Source organism: Oncorhynchus mykiss, chromosome 25, assembly GCF_057628025.1.
Source record: "Oncorhynchus mykiss isolate SJ-2025 chromosome 25, ASM5762802v1, whole genome shotgun sequence".
Lineage (NCBI taxonomy): Eukaryota > Metazoa > Chordata > Actinopteri > Salmoniformes > Salmonidae > Oncorhynchus > Oncorhynchus mykiss.
In genome coordinates this window covers 84,710,077-84,735,945 of record NC_143046.1, presented here as the reverse complement: position 1 = coordinate 84,735,945, position 25,869 = coordinate 84,710,077, and the positions used below count along the sequence as shown (strand labels likewise).

At 42.1% G+C, this 25,869-nt stretch overlaps 1 protein-coding gene across 1 annotated transcript in view; it reads left to right on the top strand.

Annotated features, from left to right (window-relative positions):
* LOC110505895 (neurexin-3a) overlaps positions 1-22,935 on the top strand; it is a 651,746-nt gene extending 628,811 nt beyond the window's left edge. The window contains exon 23 of the mRNA XM_090221316.1: positions 20,389-22,935. Coding sequence (XP_090077442.1) covers positions 20,389-21,317 — 929 coding nt within the window. The 3' untranslated portion in view covers positions 21,318-22,935. The remainder of the gene's footprint in view (positions 1-20,388) is intronic.
* The last annotated feature ends 2,934 nt before the right edge of the window (positions 22,936-25,869 follow it).

Below are 25,869 nucleotides of genomic sequence, written 5' to 3'. Positions count from 1 at the left end.
GCTACAGAAGTTGGCAGGTTGGCTTTACCGACTTCAGACGAGTTCCAAAACGTTTGTGGGGGTCATAGAGCAAAACCGAGAACACCAATGTGTTCGGGGGAGTATCTCCTTTCCATAAATGGGTATTTTATAGGCCAAACCGTTCTTACACTACAGACGATTTTGTGAGAAGACCAATTTTCAGGATAGGGCTGTGGCAGTCATGAAATTGTCAAGCAAATAACTGTCGGTCTCACGGTAATTGACCGTGAATTAATTCCACACACAGCCTTTGGAACGTCTACATTTGAAAAAAGTTGAATAAATCCATGTAAAATAGCCTACACCTTCACAATAAATCCATTATTTATTTTAGACACTCCTAAAGAAGCACGATGTGAAGAAAATGTAGTGTATTTCAGAAGAACGGAATAGCATAACCTGAATTGTCCTCGTGTGTGGTTATGGATCTGTCAAATGGCTGTGGGCTACACTAGTTCATTTAGCACACACGATTTGGTTAGAATTCCTTAGAATTATTGTATTTTATTTCATAGTATGACGAATACAATTGAACAAAGTTTAATAAAAATAAAGTATGTTTTCTCCATCAATTAGTGGGAGTGCACACACACTGTGTTGAGCGGTTAACAACAACATAGGTACTCCTAAATGCTGAATTTAGAGTTATTGATGTAACTTTAGTTTCTACAAACGATGGGCTATATGTTTAGATTTTTTTAATACATTGTAAGGCTGCATGATGCGACTCTAGTGATCATTTGAAAAAAGGCTTGAAATGCATGAGCTCTGCTTGGTTTTTTGCGCAGGCTGTACACACTTCTTCAGTCTCTCATTCCCAATTTGACAAGCACTTGAAAATGCCTCAAATTTCACGAAGGCATCGTGTGGCCGTCATGCACCCTAAAAAAATTTATGCGGTTTGCGGCCAGTGGCCTTTGTGCCCTTGGCCCGGAGTGATGCGTTGTGCCTTTCTCCCTGAGTTCTGCACGCTCCGAAGCACCTCTCACTCACAGACTGCAAGTGAAGACAGACACTTTGGGGACGCAACTGCGCGCGCGTCCTTAACCAAATCCGAGGTGAATATTGAGGATATTGGAAGAACTGTCCACATTTTCTGTGGGATGCGGTCCAAAATTAATAAACCACTAGCATCAAACAACTTTTTTACACAATTTGGCTGATGCATCATATCAGTACGTTTAGCTTTACATGTTGATAAAGTATTAGGCAATTTCTTCACGTTATTAGCGCAGCAATGTGTACGGCAGTAGGATATAAGCGCAGTAGGCTATACGCGTGAATATTCCATTAGCGGGAAAACACCATCATCAAAAGTGACAATTGTTTTATTATGCTAATTAGATTCCCACGGAGCGTGGACATTGACCTTAGGGGACTAAGAAAGCGACCAAAACTACGATGGAGGCCGGGTCCAGCACCAGGTTGGACCGTCCTCGTTTCCAGGCACAATGCCAGTCTGCCTGGCACAAGCATCGCCCCACTTCCAGGGGCGAGGTGAGAGATGGCCACCTTGCGGGGAAGGAGACAGCCCTCGCACCTAGCTCGGGGATAGGGGGTGGCACGGAATGGGGTCCTTTCTTGCCAACCGGCCCAAACATCCGTGGTGACAAAAGTCACGGAACCCAGAGAGGACCTTCAGGTAAATGTTTGCACCTAAAGCCATTGTTTCAACCCCATTGTTTTGGGGTTTCAAGAGTGTCATGTGCTTCTCATGTTAGTTCAATAAAGTCCCTCCAAAACATTCAGACTCAAGGTTGTCAAGAGAGGAGGAGATAAAAAAAATAATATTAAAAATGACCTATTTCTCATCACGGGGCATCATGCCCCCTCAGATGGCCTTTACCGGGAGAATTGCTGCCTGCTCCGACCAATGGCACACATGCGCAATGACGCCCTGGGTAACGCGAACTGCAATGTCGAGAAACAGGCTACAATTCGTTGTCCACGTTTTCTCTGCTTCCTCACGGCGACTGTTCCCCTCAGCACCAGTATTAAGGGAGGAAATATACTCCCTGCTCCAGAAACAGGCAATATGAGTGGTTCAGCCGGTATTTCCTCGTTTCAAAAAGGGACGTGGATTTCTGCCCTGTTCTAGACTTGCGTGCCCTGAACAAACATCTCAGTTCATATATTCAGGCCCATGCGTCCTGGCGATTGGTTCCCCACCATTGACCTAAAAGATACATACTTTCATGTGCCAGAGTCATGGGAGTTTCCTGAGATTCTACTATGGGGCAATAGCCTATAAGATTTTGAAAGTACTGTTCGACTTGTCCATCTCGCCTCGTGTCTTTTCAAAGGTGGTGGATGTAGCTCTGGCACCCATGAGGTGCCATAGGCTGTGGGTATTGGCCTATCTGGAGTCAATGGAACCACACGATATTGTGCACATCCAGGTGTCCCATGTTCAGTCTCTTGGTTTTATTCTAACCAGAAAAAGAGCTGTCTAATCGCACGCATAAATCATTATTTTCTATCCGTGGAGAGGCTGTCAGGGTTCCAGCTCTATTGGCCCAATTTTGGTTGAGGCTCACAGTACATTTCCGCCAGATCATGCGCCTACTGGGGATAATGACATCTATGATAGTGATCATTCCCATGCGACTATTGTTGAGAAGTCTGTACCACAGTGGCATACAGTATATTCGGAAAGTTATTCAGACCACTTGACTTTTTCAACATTTCGTTACGTTATACAGCCTTATTCTAAAATGTATGTATTTTTTTATTTCCTCGTCAATCTACACACAATACCCCATATTGACATCACAATACCCCATATTGACATCACAATACCCCATATTGACATCACAATACCCCATATTGACATCACAATACCCCATATTGACATCACAATACCCCATATTGACATCACAATAACCCATAATGACATCACAATACACCATAATGACATATCAAAAACAGGTTTTTAGACATTTTTGAACGGTTATAAAAAAATACAAAACTGAAACATTACATCTAAAAACGTACTCAGTCTTTTGTTGAAGCACCTTTGGCAGCGATTACAACCTCGAGTCTTCTTGGGTATGATAATACAAGCTTGGCACACCTGTATTTGGGGAGTTTCTCCAATTCTCCTCTGCAGATCTTCTCAAGCTTTGTCAGGTTGGGTGTGGAGCGTCGATGCACAGCTATTTTCAGGTCTAGAGATGTTCGCGTCGATGCACAGCTATTTTCAGGTCTAGAGATGTTCGATCAGGTTCAAGTGCAAGCTCTGGCTGGGCCACTCAAGGACATTCAGAGACTTGTCCCGAAGCCACTCCTGCATTGTCCTGGTTGTGTGCTTAGTGTTGTTGTCCTGTTGGAAGGTGAACCTTCTCTCAAGTCTGTGATCCTTATAACTCTGGAGCAGGTTTTCATCAAGGATCTCTCTGTACTTTGCTCCATTCATCTTTCCCTCGATCCAGACTAGTCTCTAAATTCAATCTTGGTCCCTGCCGCTGAAAAACATCCCCACAGCATGATGCTGCCACCACCATGCTTCACCATAGGGATGGTTCCAGGTGTTCTCCAGACGTGACACATGGCATTCAGGCCATAGACTTCAATCTTTGTTTCATCAGACCAGATAATCTTGTTTCTCATGGTCTGAGAGTATTTTAGGTGCCTTTTGGAAAACTCCAAGCTAGCTGTAATGTGCCTTTTACTGAGGAGTGGCATCCATCTGGCCACTCTATCATATAGACCTGATTGGTGGCGTGCTGCACAAATGGTTGTCCTTCTGGAAGATTCTCCCGTCTCCACAGAGGAATTTGGTGTGACAATCGGGTTCTTTGTCTCCTCCCTGACCAAGGCCCTTCTCCCCCGATTGCTCTAGGAAGAGTCTTGGTGGTTCCAAACTTCTTACATTTAAGAATGATGGAAGCCACTGTGTTCTTGGGGTCCTTCAGTGCTGCATACATGTGTTGGTACCCTTCCTCAGATCTGTGCCTTGACACAATCCTGTCTCAGAGCTCTACTGACAATTCCTTCGACCTCATGTCTTGGTTTTTGCTCTGACATGCACTGTCAACTGTGGGACCTTATATAGACAGGTGTGTGCCTTTCCAAATCATGTCCAATCAATAGAATTTACCACAGGGGGACTCCAAGTTGTAGAAACATCTCAAGGATGATCAATGGAAACAGGATGCACCTGAGCTCAATCCTGAGTCTAGTAAAAAAGGGTCTGAAAACATATCAAAATATTTTTTTTCTGTACTTTCGGCAAACATTTCTAAAAACCTGTTTCTGCTTTGTCATAATGGGTTATAATGGGTTATTGTGTGTAGATTGATGAGGAAAAAATTATATTTAATACATTTTATAATAAGGCTGTAACATAACAAAATGTGGGAAAAAAAATCAAGGGGTCTGAATACTTTCCGAATGCACATCAACAGTCAGCGGGAGCTCAGTCCCTTCCCATCCTCACCTTGGCTCGCTCCCTGTTGCTGTGGAGCAGTGCACGTTTTCTTTCCCTTCGGGCTGTGCATGTTCACGGTTGCCTCAACTCAGTGCATGTTCCTGGTTGTCTCAACTCGGGTGCGGCTTTGCTATCCAGTAATGGGAAATGTTCGCAGGGCCGTTTATGTTTCTTGATGGGGGACCCGAGGGCCCTGTTGTGAACAGGCGCTCTGACGCACCATTGGCCTCGGACCCTCCTTTATGCCTTTCCACCAGTGGAGATTTGATTCCTATGGGCCTGGCCCCTGTGGCCCATAGGAACCAAATGTTATTACTACCATTCAGTCCGCAAGGGCACCCTCCACAAGAGGGTTGTATGAGTATAAGTGGCACGTGTTTGAGCTCTGGTGTCAAGATTAAGTACTTGTTCCATTTCAGTGCTCTATGAGGGACATCCTTATGTTCCTACAGGAGCTTTTTGAGCAGGGACTTGTTAAAAGTATTGATGGTCTCAGACATTTGACGGAGCACCAGTTGCTAAACATATTGAGCCCAAAAAGGGACCTGGTTTTGGAGCCACTGTGTGCGGCCCCCTTTGAGCCTCTGGGGTCGGTGGATCTGAAGATCCTCTCTCCTACTTCCCTGCTAATGGCTTTGGCCTCAGCACATTACCTGTGCACAAATCAAATCAAAGTTTATTTGTCACGTGTGCTCAATACAATACTTACAGTGAAATGCTGACTTACAAGCCCTAACCAACAGTGCATTTTTTAAGTAAAAAAATAGGTATTAGTTATACAATAGATAAGTAAATACATTTTTTTTTAAACAGTAAAATGACAGTGAAAATAAGAGTAGCGAGGCTATATACAGGTGGTACCGGTACAGAGTCAATGTGCAGGGGCACAGGTTAGTTGGGCCAATAGCGGTAACATACATGTAGGTATAGTTAAAAAGTAAAAGTGACTGTGCATAGATGGTAACCAGAGAGTAGCAGCAGCGTAAAAGATGGGTTGGCGGGGGAGTCTATACACAATGCAAACAGTCCAGGTAGCCATTTGATTACCTGCTCAGGAGTCTTATGGCTTGAGGGTAAAAGCTGTTGAGAAGCCTTTAGGTTCTAGACTTGGCGCTCTGGTATCGCTTCACATGCATGCGGTAGCAGAGAGTACAATCTATGACTGGGGTGGCTGGGGTCTTTGACAATTTTTTGGGGCATCCTCTGACACCGCCTGGTGTAGAGGTCCTGGATGGCAGGGTGCTTAGCCCCAGTGATGTTCTGGGCCATAGTCCCTACCCTCTGTAGTGCCTTGTGGTTGGAGGCTGAGCAGTTGCCATACCAGGCAGTGATGCAACCAGTCAAGGATGCTCTCGACATTGCAGCTGTAGAACATTTTGAGGATCTGAGGACCCATGCCAAATCTTTTCAGTTTCTTGAGGGGAATAGGTTTTGTCGTGCCCTCTTCACGACTGTCTTGGTGTGTTTGGACCATTCTCGTTTGTTGAGGATTTGGACACCAAGCAACTTGAAGCTCTCAACCTGCTCCACTACAGCCCCGCCAATGAGAATGGGGGAGTGCTCGGTCCTGCTTTTCCTGTAGTCCATAATCATCTCCTTTGCCTTGATTACGTTAAGGGATAGGCTGTTATTCTGGCACCACCCGGCCAGGTCCCTGACCTCTTCCCTATAGGCTGTCTCGTCAATGTCGGTAATCAGGCCTACCACTGTTGTGTCGTCTGCAAACTTAATGATGGTGTTGGAGTTGTGCCTGGCCATGCAGTCATGGGTGAACAGGGAGTACAGGAGAGGACTGAGCACACACCCCCGGGGGGCTTCAGTGTTGAGGATCAGCGTGACAGATGTGTAGCTACCTAGCCTCAGAACCTGGGGGCGGCCCGTCAGGAAGTCCAGGGTCCAGTTGCAGAGGGAGGTGTTTAGTCCCAGGATCCTTAGCTTAGTTATGAGCTTGTGCTGAACACTGAGCTGTAGTCAATGAATAGCATTCTCACGTAGGTGTTCCTTTTGTCCAGATGGGAAAGAACAGCATGGAGTGCAATAGAGGTTGCATCATCAATGGATCAGTTTGAGCAGCTTGCAAATTGGAGCGAGTCTAGGGTATCTGGGATAATGGTGATAATGTGAGCCATTACCAGCCTTTCAAAGCACTTCATGGCTATGGACGTGAGTGTTACGGGTCCATAGTAATTTAGCCAGGTTACCTTCTATGGTGGTCTGCTTGAAACATGTTGGTATTACAGACTCAATCAGGGACATGTTGCCAGTTGTTCTGCACATGCCCGGAGCACACGTCTTAGTAATCCGTCTGGACCCAAAGCCTTGTGTATGTTGACCTGTGTAAAGGTCTTACTCACATCAGCTACGGAGAGCGTGATCACACAGTCGTCTGGAACAGTTGATGCTCTCATGCATGCCTCGGTGTTGCTTGCCTCGAAGCAAGCATAGAAGTGATTTAGCTCGTCTGGTAGGCTTGTGTCACTGGTCAGCTTCCCTTTGTAGTCTGTAATAGTTTGCAGGCTTGTAAGCAGGAATCAGGAGGATATAATTATTGTCAGATTTACCAAATAGAGGGCGAGGGAGAGCTTTGTACGCGTCTCTGTGTGTGGAGTAAAGGTGATCTAGAATTTCTTTCCCTCTGGTTGCGCATTTAACATGCTGATAGAAAATAGGTAAAACTGATTTAAGTTTCCCTGCATTAAAGTCCCCGGCCACTATGAGCTCCGCCTCTGGGTGAGCGGTTTCCTGTTTTCTTATACAGCTGACTGAATGCAGTTTTAGTGCCAACATCTGTCTGTGGTGGTAAATAAACAGCCCCGAAAAAAAATAGATGAAAACTCTCTTGGCAAAAAGTGTGGTCTACTGCTCATCATCAGATACTCTACTTCGGGTGAGCAAAAATCTAGAGACTTCCTTAGATTTTGTGCATCAGCTGTTGTTTACAAATATACACAGACCACCCCCCTATCTAGCCTATCTAGCCGGTGCTGCGTATATCCCGCCAGCTGAATGTTTTCCATGTTGTCATTCTGCCACGATTTGGTGAAAGATATAACAGTTTTTGATGTTCCATTGGTAGGATATTCGTGATCATACCTCTTCTAATTTATTGTCCAATGATTGTACGTTGGCAAGTAATATTTCCCAATCGCTGTCAACGGATCCTTACGAGGCACCCCGCCCTGTGTCCTCTATACCTGTGTCTCTTTCTCTTGCCAATGACGGGATTTCGGCCTTGTCCGGTGTCTGAAGTACATCCTGTGCGTCCTGCTTGATGAAGAAAAAACTTTGTCTAATCCGAAGTGAGTGATCGCTGTCCTGAAATCCAGAAGCTCTTTTTTGACGTAAGATATGGTGGCAGAAACATTAGTTACAAATAACGTAACCCCCCCCCCCCTCACACACATAATAGCACAAACGGCTTGATTATATTTCTCCAGAGTATGTTGTACCGATGTTTCCCTCCTTCAGGGCACAGTATTTAGTGTCATAATGTTATGTTTTTAGTGGTCCATAAATAGTGCTTCAGACTGGCCCCACTTGCAGGACTAAGTGCTGATCTAAGGAAAGTCTCTTTCTTATTAAATAGCATCAGTATTATTATTAATATTATTATTATTATTATTATTATTATCTTCCCACCAATCACAAGCTATTCTACAGTATACTTACAAAAACAGCCAGATATTATAATCCTACTGCACCTATATTGTAATAATATGTTGACTTTGAACCTGGGTGGTCTAAACACTTAAAGACTATATTAGACCTCTGAGCCAAAGCCTCCTGCATAGTGGAACCATGCAGTCACACTGCTGAACACGCTGCTGTCAGAAAGACTTGATAAGATATGTGAGGACAGAGGATGCCAACGCCCTGCCGCTAAACTGTAGCAATTAAAGATAGCGTTTAGAAAAGGAATATAACACTGCTTATGGCTAAGACATTCCTTGGCATAATTCTTAAAGTAAACAGTCATTTGTCACCGGCATTCGAATGAACAATGTTTTCACAACTCTAAACTATGCCAGCAATATTGGCCGTGTTAATGTAGCTGCCAGCACAGAATTTAATTGTTCAACATTTTAAATGTGTCGCTTTAAAATGAGCTGAGCTTGTTTTTTGTTTGAAGACAGACAGAATGTTGTTGAGTTAACGTAGTGTTCTGAAAAGACCATTGACGGAATATTGATGAGTTACCGTAGTGTTCTGAAAAGACCAGGGACGGAATGTTGATGAGTTACCGTAGTGTTCTGAAAAGACCATTGACGGAATATTGATGAGTTACCGTAGTGTTCTGAAAAGACCAGGGACGGAATGTTGATGAGTTACCGTAGTGTTCTGAAAAGACCAGGGATGGAATGTTGATGAGTTACCGTAGTGTTCTGAAAAGACCAGAGACAGAATGTTGATGAGTTACCGTAGTGTTCTGAAAAGACCAGGGATGGAATGTTGATGAGTTACCATAGTGTTCTGAAAAGACCAGAGACGGAATGTTGATGAGTTACCGTAGTGTTCTGAAAAGACCAGGGACGGAATGTTGATGAGTTACGTGTTCTGAAAAGACCAGGGACGGAATGTTGATGAGTTACCGTAGTGTTCTGAAAAGACCAGGAACGGAATGTTGATGAGTTACCGTAGTGTTCTGAAAAGACCAGGGACGGAATGTTGATGAGTTACCGTATTGTTCTGAAAAGACCAAGGACGGAATGTTGATGAGTTACCGTAGTGTTCTGAAAAGACCAGAGACGGAATGTTGATGAGTTACCGTAGTGTTCTGAAAAGACCAAGGACGGAATGTTGATGAGTTAACGTAGTGTTCTGAAAAGACCAAGGACGGAATGTTGATGAGTTACCGTAGTGTTCTGAAAAGACCAGGGACGGAATGTTGATGAGTTACCGTAGTGTTCTGAAAAGACACGGGACGGAATGTTGATGAGTTACCGTAGTGTTCTGAAAAGACACGGGACGGAATGTTGATGAGTTACCGTAGTGTTCTGAAAAGACCAGGGACGGAATGTTGATGAGTTACCATAGTGTTCTGAAAAGACCAGGGACGGAATGTTGATGAGTTACCGTAGTGTTCTGAAAAGACACGGGACGGAATGTTGATGAGTTACCATAGTGTTCTGAAAAGACCAGGAACGGAATGTTAATGAGTTACCATAGTGTTCTGAAAAGACCAGGAACGGAATGTTGATGAGTTACCATAGTGTTCTGAAAAGACCAGGGACGGAATGTTGATGAGTTACCATAGTGTTCTGAAAAGACCAGGGACGGAATGTTGATGAGTTACCGTATTGCTCTGAAAAGACCAGAGACAGAAAGTTAATTAGACAGCCTTAAATCAAACTCTGTCTGAATCTTACCTTAAGATATAACACCGTTTTCTTGAGATATGGGTGCATTATTGAATGTATAACTCAATGTCGATCCTCCCTTCGGTATCAATGTATGATTTGCACAAAGGTTTGAGGGATGCACGTGTGTATTTCAAGTTCAGATTTGGTCCACTTCACAAACAAGCAAGACAGGAGTCAACAGTGGCAGAGATTAAAGACCATCTCTCGTCGACAGACCCCTCCTAGTTTATCAGACACAGCCAGGCTACAACATACACAGAGTGTTCAAAACATAAAGAACATCTGCTCTTTCCATGACATACACTGGACCAGGTGAATCCAGGTGAAAGTTATGATCCCTTATTGATGTCACTTGTTAAATCCACTTCAATCAGTGTAGATGAAGGGGAGGAGTCAGGTTAAATAAATATTTTGAGACAATTCAGAGGGTGAATGGGCAAGACAAAATATTTAAGTGCCTTTGAATGGGGTAGCGTAGTAGGTGCGAGGCGCACCAGTTTGGGTGGGTCAAAAACTTCAACATTGCGGGGTTTTGCATATTCAGTTTCCTGTGTGTACCAAGAATGGTCCACCACCCAAAGGACTTCCAGCCAACTTGACACAACTGTGGGAAGCAATTGAGTCAACATGGACCAGCATCCCTGTTAAACGCTATCAACAGCTTGTAGAGTCCATGCCCTGACGAATTGAGGGCAAAGCTCAATATTAGGAAGGTGTTAGTAATGGGAGAAGAGATTGGAGTAACTTTTGAATTTACATCACTTCCACTCTTACATATCAAGGCACAAGGCGAGACCCAAATGTAGACACAGGAGGCAGATGGTTGGAGTCTTACAATGTTTATTAAGGGGAAGGACTAGAATAAGGAGAATACAAAAAGCAGGAGAATGGGAAAACCGCTGGTTGACTTGGAAACATACAAGACGAACTGGCCCAGAGAGACAGGAAACACAGGGATAAATACACTGGGGAAGATCAGCGACACCTGGAGGGGGTGGAGACAATCACAAGGACAGGTGAAACAGATCAGGGCGTGACATTACAGGGTTATGGTTCTATGTTTTTGGTTCTAGATTGTGAGTGTCATGTCAGTCAGGGAGATTAAATTCTCTGAATGACCCATCATCATCACTGTGAACAGGGTAATTACACGTAATCAACTAATGGCTAAATCACAATTAAAAGCCACTGTCATTTTTATCAAAACCTCTACTTATCCACTTCAAATAACCAGTCTTCATGAGATTTTCATAGCCTCTGAATTCTTATACATTATGCATATTAGCACGAAGGTAAGTAGGCATCATTAGCATAGTCTTTGTATAAGATTGAAGAGAAAAAAATGTGTAAAACATACAGTGGAATTTGTATTTTTGAACCTCACAATGATCCTTTTGATTCTTCAGAGCCAGTCACTGTCTCAGTATTCTGTTTGTAGTGAGATGATCTAGCGCGTTACGACAGGATAACGTGTACGTTAATAATCGGAAAGCAAGTACAGGGAGTGAATTTAATGAATAAACGAGCATGGACCAAAACAAGAAACCCGAGTAGCGTACAGACATGAAAAATATAAACAGAAACAACAACACCTGAGGAAAGAACCAAAGGGAGTGACAGATATTGGGGAGGTAATCAGGAAGGTGATGGAGTCCAGGTGAGTCTCATGAGGCGCAGGTGCGTGTAACAATGATGACAGATGTGTGTAATAATGAGTAAACTGGTGACAGCAAGCGCCAGAGAGGAGGAGCTGGAGTAGACGTGACAGGCGTCTTAAGGCCTGTTTCAATTATCCTCTATATGGCTGGCCAGCCCCAGGTTAAGGTTAGGGTTAGGGCTTGGGTTACATTTAGGGTTCGGATAACGGTTAAGGTTAGGGCTAGGGTTACATTTAGGGTTCGGATAACGGTTAAGGTTAGGGTTAGGGTTAGGGCTAGGGTTACGTTTAGGGTTCGGATAACGGTTAAGGTTAGGGCTAGGGTTACATTTAGGGTTCGGATAACGGTTAAGGTTAGGGCTAGGGTTAGGGAAAGGGTTACGTTTAGGGTTCGGATAACGGTTAAGGTTAGGGCTAGGGTTACATTTAGGGTTCGGATAACGGTTAAGGTTAGGGCTAGGGTTAGGGTTGGTAGATAGTTGAAATGTTACTGATAGTCTGGGTTAAGGTTAGGGCTAGGGTTAGGGTTGGTAGAGAGTTGAAATGTTACTGATAGTCTGGGTTAAGGTTAGGGCTAGGGTTAGGGTTGGTAGAGAGTTGAAATGTTACTGATAGTCTGGGTTAAGGTTAGGGCTAGGGTTAGGGTTGGTAGAGAGTTGAAATGTTACTGATAGTCTGGGTTAAGGTTAGGGCTAGGGTTAGGGTTGGTAGAGAGTTGAAATGTTACCGATAGTCTGGGTTAAGGTTAGGGTTAGGGTTCGGGTTGGTAGAGAGTTGAAATGTTACTGATAGTCTGGGTTAAGGTTAGGGCTAGGGTTAGGGTTAGTAGAGAGTTGAAATGTTACTGATAGTCTGGGTTAAGGTTAGGGTTAGGGTTGGTAGATAGTTGAAATGTTACTGATAGTCTGGGTTAAGGTTAGGGCTAGGGTTAGGGTTGGTAGAGAGTTGAAATGTTACTGATAGTCTGGGTTAAGGTTAGGGCTAGGGTTAGGGTTGGTAGAGAGTTGAAATGTTACTGATAGTCTGTCGATCATCTACAGAAGGACTATCCAAAATAAAGTGTTTCCCAGACAGGTAGTAAATCCCTGGTGAAAGACATGATGCCGAGGATACACGTCTCTGGTCATGGCCTAGCTCACCGAGGTGCTAGAGAGGTGGATCAGGACTCCTCAGGCTCTGCTAGGGGGTTGCAGAGGTGCTACATCTGTTAGACACGGAGGTGAACCCTCAACTCTCAGATGGCAGTCAGTGAAGACCAGACAATCATTTATTGTTATAAATCAGGAAGCATACTTATTTATCCCCAAAATACTTGCAACATATGCTCTTCTATATGGTTCTCCTCCCAAGTAGAATATCAAAACATAGCGTTTCTCTGCACTATACAAGAGAAGAAAGCAATACAAGACCAGCTTCAGACACACTGTTATGGGCATGGTGTGAATTACAGGTAGCCATTTGGGGGAGGCTCAGCTCCCCTGAATGAGATGTTAGTTCCCCTAAATGCAACAAAGTTCAACTTTAGGGAGTCTCTAAATAATCCTAATTTACCCATGCTCCTATTTGTTTAAAATGCAGTGGTAAATATGTTTTACAGTGGTAAATGTGAAAATAAAATCTTCTACTGAAACCAACACCCCCACGTAGCTGTCATGGTTTAAACTCTATATTTCTATGCCGCTTCGCTGTCCATCCAGTAATGCTGAATTTCAACTTCTGCTCCTTTACGCATAGATGTTCCTTTGTACTTCCTCATTTTCACCATTTGTTTACCATGCGTCCTTGATAAAAAAATTGCCTTTATTATAAATTCATTAGATCCCATGATTCCCATGATTTATCATTGTTTGCTTAAGTCAGTCAGCTGTTTAGAGCGCTCATTTGGTTGTTTTTCAGGTGCACAGTGGGTAATGGTGTTCTCTATGACCAGAAGTAGTAGAACCATTTATAGAGCTTCATTAATTTCTATCAATATATGTTTTCTTTCTTGGATCAGTTGATGATGGTCAAAAAATATCACTAGACAACTAGCTTATAGCTAGACACCAGTGCGCATCCAATCCATTCAAGAAGTATAGGTTAATGACAGTAGGACTATAGTTGACTCTTTCGGTTAGAAGCTTTCGATTTTTACAATGGCATAAGCCTATATTACACTAAACAAAAATATAACTTGTAAAGTGCTGGTCACCTTTTTCATGAGTTGAAATAAAATAACTCAGAAATGTTCCATACACACAAAAGCTTTTTTTCTCTCAAATCGTGTGCACAAACTTGTTTAAATTCCTGTTAAGGAGCATTTTATCGGCTTGTCTCCCAAGTGGGTGGACCTATGCCCTTCCAGGCCCACCCATAGCTGAGCCCCTGCACAGTCATGTGAAATCCATAGATTAGGGCCTAATGAATATATTTAAATTGACAGCAAAATCTTTAAAATGGTTGCAAGTCGCGTTTATATTTTTAGATTTTTTTTGTGCCCTTGAGAACTGTTTTCACTGCAAAACCTAATGAAATGTTACCTAGGCCTGTTTACACTTGGGCTACAGTCCATTTTCCAAAACCTCCAAGGTCCATGATTCATACAGGGTTGAAGTTCAATGTTTTAATTCAAAATGTGAAATGCTTAATAATGACAAATAACACTGTCATAAATGTCATTAATGTAAGGAAAGATAGTGTTGTAGGTCACATGATTTGTGAAGACTCCAGTCATTCATTCATGGCTTATGGTGTAAACATGTTTTGATTCAACTCATGTATGATATTGAATGTAAGCTACCTGTTCTGCGTAAGTTGATGTGTTTAAAATAGCCTAGTGGAGGGTAAAACCAAGGAAAAGCTGTTTACCCGTCTTTAAAACTTTTTTTACCACGACCGTCAACCACTTATTTATTTATAACACTACATCACTGGCTACCAGATATTTCAAGTTGATCGTAATACACATTGTAGCCTAATCTAGTAAAATCACCATGTGTGTTAGGGTGACCATTCTGTTTTTCCAGGGACAGTTTCAGTCCTATTTCAGGTGTCCCGACTATTCAGCCAACAAAAAAAAGGTACAATTTTTTGGCAAGACACATCAATTAATGTCGGGCTATTCGATGACAATCGCTGAATGTCATTAGACTTTTTGGTGTTTTGTAATATAGTTCTATTTCAATTCATCAAATGGGACGAGTATACATGCAGTTTGGATGCTGCAATTATTTTGGGAGTGGATGAACATGCCTACTTTTTGAAGATATTTGTTTGACAATCAGATGAAAATATCATACATGAATGGTTGTGTTCATGCCACAACAAAAGGTAATACATGTTTACCGTTTAAATAACGTCTTTAAGAGGCCAATGAAAATAAGTTGCATTCAATAGAGACCCCCCCTGAATGTCATGGTGTAATTCACACTCTGGTTATGGGTGAAATCTGTCCTCTGCCTCCTCCACTGTCTGCAGTGCTGTCTGTTTTTACAAGATAAGAGCTCCTGTATCTGTCTTCCGAGTGCTTCTCAGACATTCGCTAGCTACTATCTCACTCAGGGAAGGATTGTTTACCCTCATGCCAATATTAATGTTCCATTTGACATTGCACAATTTTATGATGCGATGATTTGCATCCACAAGAATAATATCTCGCCGTAGCTGTCCACACCTTTGTAGCTGAGTGACATTGACATGATGAAATGTGTCAGAACACCCTCAAAATGAAGTTAAACTCCTGGTGAAATTACCGATAATAACAAAAAAAATGATCTTGTTAGTGAGATCCTCAGTTTAAAGTGTTTATCAGATACATTTAGTCTGTGTTTAACTTCAGAAAAAATACAACAAAGAGTTTCATATCTTCTTGTGGAATTCCTCTGTCTGTTGCTGTCTAGCTGTGAAACTAAAGGGCTGTGGGAATCAAGTTTTATCTTGAATGTTTATTTTTGTTAAATTTAACTTGGCAAGTCCGTTAAAAAAAATTCTTATTTTCAATGACCACCTACCCGGGAACTGTGGGTTAACTGCCTTGTTCAGGGGCAGAACAACAGATTCTTTATTTTAACCTTCATGGATTTGATCCAGCAACATTTCAGTTACTGGCCCTATGCTCTAACCACTAGGCTACCTAGTAATGACTTCTCTTTCCATCTGTTACTGTAGAATACATCATTATGGGTCAATGTCATTCTTATACTGCTACAGCCCTTGGTTGAACTGCACCCCTGCACTCCGGCATGCCGTATGTTCTTTTGACTTTCCCTAAAAGCAACTTACTCCAAGTATGCATCAACATCTTGCAGTACAACCCAAAAAATATTATAAACTGGGTGCTTTGAGCCCTGAATGCTGATTGGCTTGCACCCGTGGTATATCAGACCGTATACCACGGATTTGACAAAACACTTATTTCTTAGTGCTCGAATTACATTAGTAACCAGTTTATAATAGCAATAAAGCACCTCAAGGGTTTGTGATATATGGACAATATACCACGGCTAAGGGCCTAAGATGTGTTGTGCCTGAGAACAGCTCTTAGCCGTGGTATACTGGCCATATACCACACCTCCTCGGGCCTTATTGCTTAATTAACCCATTCTCAGCCAGTGTGTTCTTCTCTCTGACCTACACCCAGACTGCGCGCCGGGTCCATGTCTTAAGACTAACATAAACAGATCTATTTGTCATCCAATGCCAATGACCGAGGGAATGTCGTCACCTGACTGCTCCTCCCGACTGTCTGTTTTATAGCCTCTGGTTGTAGTGTGTACACATTGAAGTGGCTTTGTTCTCTCATTTTATATGGACATTTGTATTTTGATAGTTTATCATATTTTATACATATTTTTGTGTCGATGTTCAAATTAATAAATTAGATTTTTATTATGAATATGATTTTTTGGGAGGGGAATTATTTTGTTTACTTTGCTACTTTGTTATGGTAAACATTAGTTTCGACCACTTTGAATCAGATGTGAGTATTTGGAATCACATGTTTTAATAATTTTTTATAGAATAATTTAAATGTTCATCTTATTTTGGGAGATTTGGAACTACTTCAGCGAATGGACTGTGTGCTTTAGACCACTGCTTATAATCTAACAACAAAAACATCAAGTTATCCTCCATTTTGTTAAAACCAGTCCATTTAAGTTGACACAACATTTGGTGAAGTGGTGCCATATAATGGTCCTTGGTTTTTCAGATTTTTGATGAGCAATTTTGAAAAAACAATTAAACTTGTTTTTAAATTGAATGAATGATTGATTACGTAAAAAAAAAAAAACTGCATGGCTAAGAAGGTGCAGTTCAGGGTTTGTCAGACTGTCAGTGTTAGTAGAGTTCTGTGATTCTCTGTAGATGGGCATGTGTGCATAAGCTCACTGGTTGTATGTCCCCATCCCTTCCTTACAGCCAAAAGCTCTAACGCCACCAGACTTCCTCGTACTGCCTTTACATGGACATGGCAACTGACTTACACTATCACCCTCATCATCCTCATCTCCTCTGTAGTATGTTCATAGGCCCCTCCCCCGTGGACAGTCATCCATCCATTCTAAATTAAGGAACAAATACAAAACTGATTAAAAAAAACTTCAAATGAACAGAAAGTACATATTTATTGAGAAGTCAATGCGAAAACGTACAGATGTACAGGATTACTTATCGAAAGAAAAAAATAGTATTTATGTTGCCGTTTATTTTTCATGTTATATGGTGTGGATGTAAGTGTTGTTCCCATCACATCTAAAGAAAAAAATAAACAAGATGTCCAATTGCTGAATTATTTTTGATCAAAACTATACTGAGCCAAGAACATTCTCACACAACTTTCTTTTGTAAACTCTTTTTTTTCTCCATGCCAAAATCATGCGGTGATTGTTGATGTAAGTTGACAAAGACTATGTGGTTTCTTCCTTGAATAATGTTCTAGAGGGCTGTTATGATGTTTAAAACAGAGTTGTTGTTTTTTACGTTTGCTTTGTACAACATGTAGCTAATCTTAATGTAATAGATCCAACTGTTCTCTTAGTTTTTGTATGTTTGCCTTGATTTAAATTCCTTTTTTTTTATCATTTGAAATTTGCATCCGTTTGTAATGCTTAGTGATAAGCCTTGGTAGTGTACTGTATACACATACCTTGATGGCAGTGGGATTTGGCAGCTGCAATGACAACCTGAATGTTCATCATTTCCCTTTTGAGAAACAGACCATACCTACACTCGCCTTTTAACGCTACACCAAACTCAGCATGTGATTGGATACCACTGTATTTTCCTCCTTTAGAAAACAATGGGGATTTGTTACTTCATACAGTATGTTGGCCTCCACATACACACACACTCAAACACACACAAACACAGTTAATGCACATTATTTATCGTCATTCTCCCCTAAAATTAACCAAGTGCTGACAACATGTGTGGATCTGCAAGTCTAATTTCAACCTGTTGGTTCCCAGTGCAGCTCTAATCACTACAAAAGCTCTTCATTGCTCTTGCATTGTTGTCTTAGGTTTTTAATGAAATACTTCGTTTGAAGCTGGATAACAATGTTGCTGGTAGAATTGTGTATTGCGTGGCTTGCTTTATAGTTAGAATAATGCGCTTTGGAGTGCAAGGAGATCCGCCCGGATAGTTATTTTTTTACATTCCCTGATTACTTACAGTTAATTAGTGGGCATATGAAATAACCTGTTGTTTGTTAATTATTCAATGTAGATACTCACAAGGCATTTGTTGACTTTTCAGAAACGATAAAGTGCTATTGAAACCTTATTTAATTTAAAGTGCAGGCTAAATTATTTTGGTATAATTTTCACTAAAGGCACCCTTTGCTGGGGTGAAAAATATGAATTTAATTGAATAACAAGCTCTTGAATTGAATTGTGCAAGGGTAACTTGCTTATGAAAGCCCCCAGTGATTCATGATACACTACATCATGATACGCTACATCACCCCCTCCAGAATGACACAGACACCCCCTCCAGAATGATACAGACAACCCCTCCAGAATGATACAGACACCCCATCCAGAATGATACAGACACCCCCTACAGAATGATACAGACACCCCCTCCATAATTATACAGACACCCCCTCCAGAATGATACATACACCCCCTCCAGAATGACAGACACCCCCTCCAGAATGATACAGACACCCCGTCCAGAATGATACAGACACCCCCTCCAGAATGACACAGACACCCCCTCCAGAATGACACAGACACCCCCTCCAGAATGACACAGACACCCCCTCCAGAATGATACAGACACCCCCTCCAGAATGACACAGACACCCCCTCCAGAATGACACAGACACCCCCTCCAGAATGATAGACACCCCCTCCAGAATGACACAGACACCCCCTCCAGAATGATACAGACAACCCCTCCAGAATGGTACAGACAACCCCTCCAGAATGATACAGACATCCCCTCCAGAATGGTACAGACACCCCTTCCAGAATGATACAGACCCCCTCCAGAATGATACAGATCCTGCCTCCAGAATGATAGACACCACCTAAAGAATGATACAGACACCCCCTCCAGAATTTAACAGACCCCCTCCAGAATGATACAGACCCCCTCCAGAATGATACAGACTCCCTCCAGAATGATACAGACCCCCTCCAGAATGACACAGACACCACCTCCAGAATGACACAGACACTCCCTCCAGAATGATACAGACACCCCTTCCAGAAAGATATAGACACCCCCTCCAGAATGAAACAGACACCCACCCCCCAGAATGATGCAGACATCCCCTCCAGAATGATGCAGACACCCTTTCCAAAATGATACAGACACCACCTCCAGAGTGATAGACACCACCTCCAGAATGAAACAGACACCACCTCCAGAATGATAGACACCACCTCCAGAATGATAGACACCCCCTCCAGAATGACAGACACCGGACATAAATCACCCAAGGGTACATGACACATGCACAGAAAGGTGATCAGAGAGTGAACATTCAGCCGTCATTGATCTGCCCTATGAAATCCTGTCATTATGGAAGCCATTCAAAAGGATAGAGGCTGGGGTCGACTGGGGAGCCAGATCTTTCCAGATCCTTCCATGGGGGTTACTGACACTGTATGGTAATCTAGCCAGTTAGGACTTCTGTCCGTCACACATATCATATTGTAGAATTATAAATACATCCAGGTTTAAGCCACTGTGCTGCTTGTTTTCCGTTTTCAAATAGAGATACAGTTATTTCACTTCAGCTACGTGATGACTTCAGTGTCAGATGAGAGAGAATATTTTCTTTTCAAAAGGTAAAAATCCACTAAAATCCACATTATCCTGGCCTCTATTGGTTATATATTTTCTTAAGTCCTTTTTGTAGTTGTTGATTGAACCTTAATGTCTGGCTCACCCTCACACCTCCCGTAGCCTTTTGTAGTTGTTGATTGAACCTTAATGTCTGGCTCACCCTCACACCTCCCGTAGCCTTTTTGTAGTTGTTGATTGAACCTTAATGTCTGGCTCACCCTCACACCTCCCGTAGCCTTTTGTAGTTGTTGATTGAACCTTAATGTCTGGCTCACCCTCACACCTCCCGTAGCCTTTTGTAGTTGTTGATTGAACCTTAATGTCTGGCTCACCCTCACACCTCCCGTAGCCTTTTGTAGTTGTTGATTGAACCTTAATGTCTGGCTCACCCTCACACCTCCCGTAGCCTTTTGATCCTTTTTAGCTTTGCCTTTTGTTCTGTTTTCTGGCATGTTTATTCTTATTTTAAAGCTGTGTTATGTAGGTACAGTGTGTGTGCATGTTTTGTTTTGTACAGCATCGTGTTGTGCTTTTATTTTACCTCTTTTCCGTTTTGGGTGAATGTGATAGCTATATGAATGTGTGTGGTTGCCAAGATGTCCTTACTTCTCTCTAACATGTATTTTGTCTGTCTCTACGTCTAGGAGGTGAATTAGTCATCCCTGTACTCTTAGAGGACCAATTAGTGTTACCCCCGTCCATCCCCCTCCCAACCCTCTGCCCACCCCTCACCATAATTGAAACCACCAAAGAGTCCCTGTCCAAGGCCACTGAGGCCGGGGTACCTTGCTTGTCGGACCGAGGCAGCGATGATTGTGATGATTGTGATGATGATGATGGCTTGGTGATATCTGGGTATGATTTCGACTCTAACCTGCCTCCTACTGATGATGAAGAGCTTTACGCCACCTTCTCCTTGGTAACAGATAAGACCTTGTCCACGTCGGCTTTTGAAGGTGGCTACAAAGCTCACCAGCCCAAGTGGGAAACCAAGGACTTTAGACCTAGCAAACCATCCTCAGACCGCGGTAGGACTACCACTACCGCCGTGCTGCCACTAGCACCCGACCAGAGCCGCTACACCTCCACCGCAGCCCTGCACAACACGTCACCCGCCAAGCTGCCTGCCGGCAAAATGAATAACCGCGAGCTAAAACCCCAGCCAGACGTAGTGTTGCTCCCGTTGCCCACCCTACCCTATGAGGTAGACAATACCAAGCAGAGGGCTCCTGTAATAACCTCCCCCATGTTCCATACTGTACCCACAGCCCTGCCCACCCAGCCCGTCATCAACAGAGTCCCGGGACCCCCGGAAGTGTCCCGCCAGTCTAGCAGCACCATCGGGATGGTCGTGGGGATAGTGGCGGCCGCAGCCCTGTGCATCGTCATCCTCCTGTACGCCATGTATAAGTACAGGAACAGGGACGAGGGTTCCTACCAGGTGGACGAGAGCAGGAATTACATCACCAACTCGGCAACGCAGAGCAACGGAGCCGCCGTGAAGGACAAACAGCAAAGCTCGAAAGCTGTCAAAGGAAAACAGAAAAACAAGGACAAGGAGTATTACGTTTGAGTGACGGACGTTGAGAGATGAAAAGAGAGAGGAAGAGAAAGACAAGTATAGAGAAATATAGAAGTGTATTTAACAGTCACCTTCTAAGGAGCTGCGATGACAAAACATGCTAAAACTAGAACCGTTACTTGATGCTGTGTAGAGTGGTTGAACTATGACTATGTGTAGTAATATGAAGAAGACTTACTATTGTAAGCATACAGGGAAGGATAATAGCATCTTTAGAGACCTTCCTCTTCTGCCGGGTTCGTGTACAACTACTTCACAGCGACTGCATCATCATCCTAAGGGACTTTTAGAACTATGTGATCCTTGGCGTTAAAACAAAAAAATACAATTTGGTTTGTTTTTGTAAACCTGTACAAAATGAAAGATGTTCGTTAATCTTGACCGTCTTCAGCATGTAAGCAACGTGTAGTGCTTTAGCAAGAGTGGGTCAGGATAAAAAGGATCACTGTAAAGTCAATGAAAAAAAAAATGGACTACTGCTGTTAAAAGATATCGTACATTTTTTTATTGTCTGTATGGTTTCGGGATCATAAAAGTGTGGTGTCTACGCAACAACAACAAAAAACATCTACTACTCTATGTATCAAGTGACACCGAGTGAGCTCAAATGGCTGAGGAAAGATCTCTTAGGATCTCTTCAGATCTCAGAGCTCTGTTGTCTGTCCTCTGATCTCAACATGATTACTCTCGTTGTGTGACAGAAGGACAGAGTGACACTGACGTGGGGTCCTGGCGAGAAGTGGTTGCTTGTTCTTGTCTCGGTTAAAAGCAACTGATTGTAATGCATGTAGTCCCATTCTACCAAAACTGTACAGTACAGTACAATATACCACTAGAGTACAATGTACAATACATACCAGTACAGTATATTGTACAGTACAGTACAATATATAAACTTAGCTTGACCAGTCCTTTTCTCTCTAAAGGCCAAACTTTATACTTCGTCATCATCAAGACCCCACAACTCTTTCAATTTTACTCCCCAAAAACGTCAACAATTAAAATATGAGTATCCCTAAGGATAAAAAGGTCTGTTGGTTTGCAGTCGTGCTGGTTGTGTCTTTTGCAGGCCTCTGTGTGTTGGTTAATCACCTCTTGTTCTATTTTCTATGGAGCTGTCCCATCGAGGACAGAATGCAGTACTATAACACTGTTAAAGATGTCTATACAGAAATAAATCTAATGTGAAAAGTGTGAATTATATCTGTCACAGTCAAAACTGTGTCAAACAAACACATTTGTTTACATATTTTATTACATTATAGCCGTTGTACTTTGTAGGTACTAGCTATTGTACATACCATCTAAGTTTAAATGTTTTTGTAATTATATTGTACAGACTGATCACATGGTTTATCAGTGTATTTCATGAAGACACATCTATAACTATTAACTGACGTGAAGAAAGACTTTGAAGCATTGAGAATACACATTTAGTAAAGAAAGGAGAACACTATGTTAAGATAGAAACATCTGCGATCAGAGCTCTAAGTGTCAATCAAATACAAGATGGCCGATCTTAATTGTACCAATGCTTTCTTCCTCTTCTCTGGTTATTTTAGTGTTAGTTATATTTTGAGAAGATTAAAGAGAAGCTATATTAATCGAAGACTATAGCTGTTGGATGCGGAGGCGCAGTTCAGACAATCTCCCAAAACACCGTGTGATTCTTACCTCCAGGTCTTTACACTAACATTCATGACAAATCGTTCGCTTATCATATTTGTTTTACATATTTTTTGTTATACAGTGCCTTAAAAAAGTATTCATCCCCCTTGGCGTTTTTCCTATTTTGTTGCATTACAACCTGTAATTTAAATGGATTTTTATTTGGATTTCATGTAATGGACATACACAAAATAGTCCAAATTGGTGAAGTGAAATGAAAAAAAATTCACTTAAAACGTAAAAGTGGTGCGTGCATATGTCTTCAACCCTTTTGCTATGAAGCACCTAAATAAGATCTGGTGCAACCAATTACCTTCAGAAGTCACATAATTTGTTAAATAAAGTACATCTGTGTGCAATCTAAGTGTCACATGATCTCAGTATATATCCACCTGTTCTGAAAGGCCCCAGAGTCTGCAACACCATTAAGAAGGGGTACCACCAAGCAAGCGACACCATGAAGACCAAGGAGCTCTCCAAACAGGTCAGGTACAAAGTTGTGGAGAAGTACAGATCAGGTTTGGGTTATAAAAAAAATATCCAAAACTTTGAACATCACACAGAGCACCATTAAATCCAGTATTAAAACATGGAAAGAATGTGGCACCACAACAAACCTGTCAAGAAGGTCACCCACCAAAACTCATGGACCAGTCAAGGAGGGCATTAATCAGAGAGGCAACAAAGAGACCAAAGATAACCCTGAAGGAGCTGCAAAGCTCCACAGCGGAGATTGGAGTATCTGTCCATAGGACCACTTTAAGCTGTATACTCCACAGAGCTGGGTTTTACGGAAGAGTGGCCAGAAAAAAAGACATTGCTTAAAACCAGTTAGAGCTCTAGGGGCGCTATTTCATTTTTGGATAAAAAACGTTCCCGTTTTAAGCGCGATATTTTGTCACGAAAAGATGCTCGACTATGCATATTCTTGACAGTTTTGGAAAGAAAACACTCTGAAGTTTCAGAATCTGCAAAGATTTTGTCTGTAAGTGCCCCAGAACTCATTCTACAGGCGAAACCAAGATGATGCATCACCCAGGAATTAGCAGAATTTCTGAAGCTCTGTTTTCCATTCTCTCCTTATATGGCTGTGATTGCGCAACGAATGAGCCTACACTTTCTGTCGTTCGCCCAAGGTCTTAGCAGCATTGTGACGTATTTGTAGGCATATCATTGGAAGATTGACCATAAGAGACTACATTTTCCAAGTGTCCGCCTGGTGTCCTGCGTCGAATTCGGTGCGCAATTGCCAGCTGCTTCTACTTTACCATTTGATTCAGGGGAGAAAGCATGTGTCCAAGAACGATGTATCAATGAAGAGATATGTGAAAAACACCTTGATGATTGATTCTAAACAACGTTTGCCATGTTTTCAGTCGATATTATGGAGTTAATTTGGAAAAAAGTTTGCGATTTGAGGACTGAATTTATGGATTTTTTTTGGTAGCCAAATGTGATGTATAAAACGGAGCTATTTCTAATACACAAGGAATCTTTTTGGAAAAACTGAGCATCTGCTATCTAACTGAGAGTATCCTCATTGAAAACATCAGAAGTTCTTCAAAGGTAAATTATTTTATTTGAAGGCTTTTATGTTTTTGTTAATGTTGCGTGCTGGATGCTAACGCTAATGCTAACGCTAAATGCTAACGCGAAATGCTAACTCTAGCTAGCTACTTTTACACAAATTATTGTTTTCCTATGGTTGAGAAGCATATTTTGAAAATCTGAGATGACAGTGTTGTTTACAAAAGGCTAAGCTTGAGAGATGGCATATTTATTTCATTTCATTTGCGATTTTCATAAATAGTTAACGTTGTGTTATGCTAATGAGCTTGCTGATAGATTTACACAATCCTGGATACAGGGGTTTTTTCATAGCTAAACGTGACGCAGAAAACGGAGCGATTTGTCCTAAACAAATAATCTTTCAGGAAAAACTGAACATTTGCTATCTGAGAGTCTCCTCATTGAAAACATCTGAAGTTCTTCAAAGGTAAATGATTTTTTTGAATGCTTTTCTGTTTTTTTGTGTAAATGTTGCCAGCTGAATGCTAATGCTAAATGCTACGTTAGCCATCAATACTGTTACACAAATGCTTGTTTTGCAATGGTTGAGAAGCATATTTTGAAAATCTGAGATGACAGTGTTGTTAACAAAAGGCTAAGCTTGAGAGCTAGCATATTTATTTCATTTCATTTGCGATTTTCATGAATAGTTAACGTTGCGTTATGGTAATGAGCTTGAGTCTGTATTCACGAACCCGGATCCGGGATGGGGAGATCAGAAAGGTTAAAGAAAAAAATAAGCAAACACATTTGGTGTTTGCTAAAAGGCATGTGGGAGACTCCGCAAAACATATGGAAGAAGGTGCTTTGGTCAGATGAGACTAAAATTGAGCTTTTTGGCAATCAAGGAAAACGCTATATCTGGCACAAACCTAACACCTCAGATTACCCCTAGAACCTCATCCCCACAGTGAAGCATGGTAGAGGCAGCATCATGCTGTGTGGATATTTTTCATTGGCAGGGACTGGGAAACTGGTCAGAATTGAGGAAATGATGGATGGCGCTAAATACAGGGAAATTCTTGAGGGAAACCTGTTTCAGTCTCCCAGAGATTTGAGACTGGGACGGAGGTTCACCTTCCAGGAGGACAATGACGCTAAGCATACTGCTAAAGCAACACTCATGTGGTTGAAGGGGAAACATTTAATTGTCTTGGAAAGTCCAAGTCAAATCCCAGACCTCAGTCCACCTTGGAGTCTGTGGTATGACTTAAAGATTGCTGTACACCTGCGGAACCCATCCAACTTGAAGGAGCTGGAGCAGTTTTGCCTTGAAAAATTGGCAAAAATCCCAGTGGCTAGATGT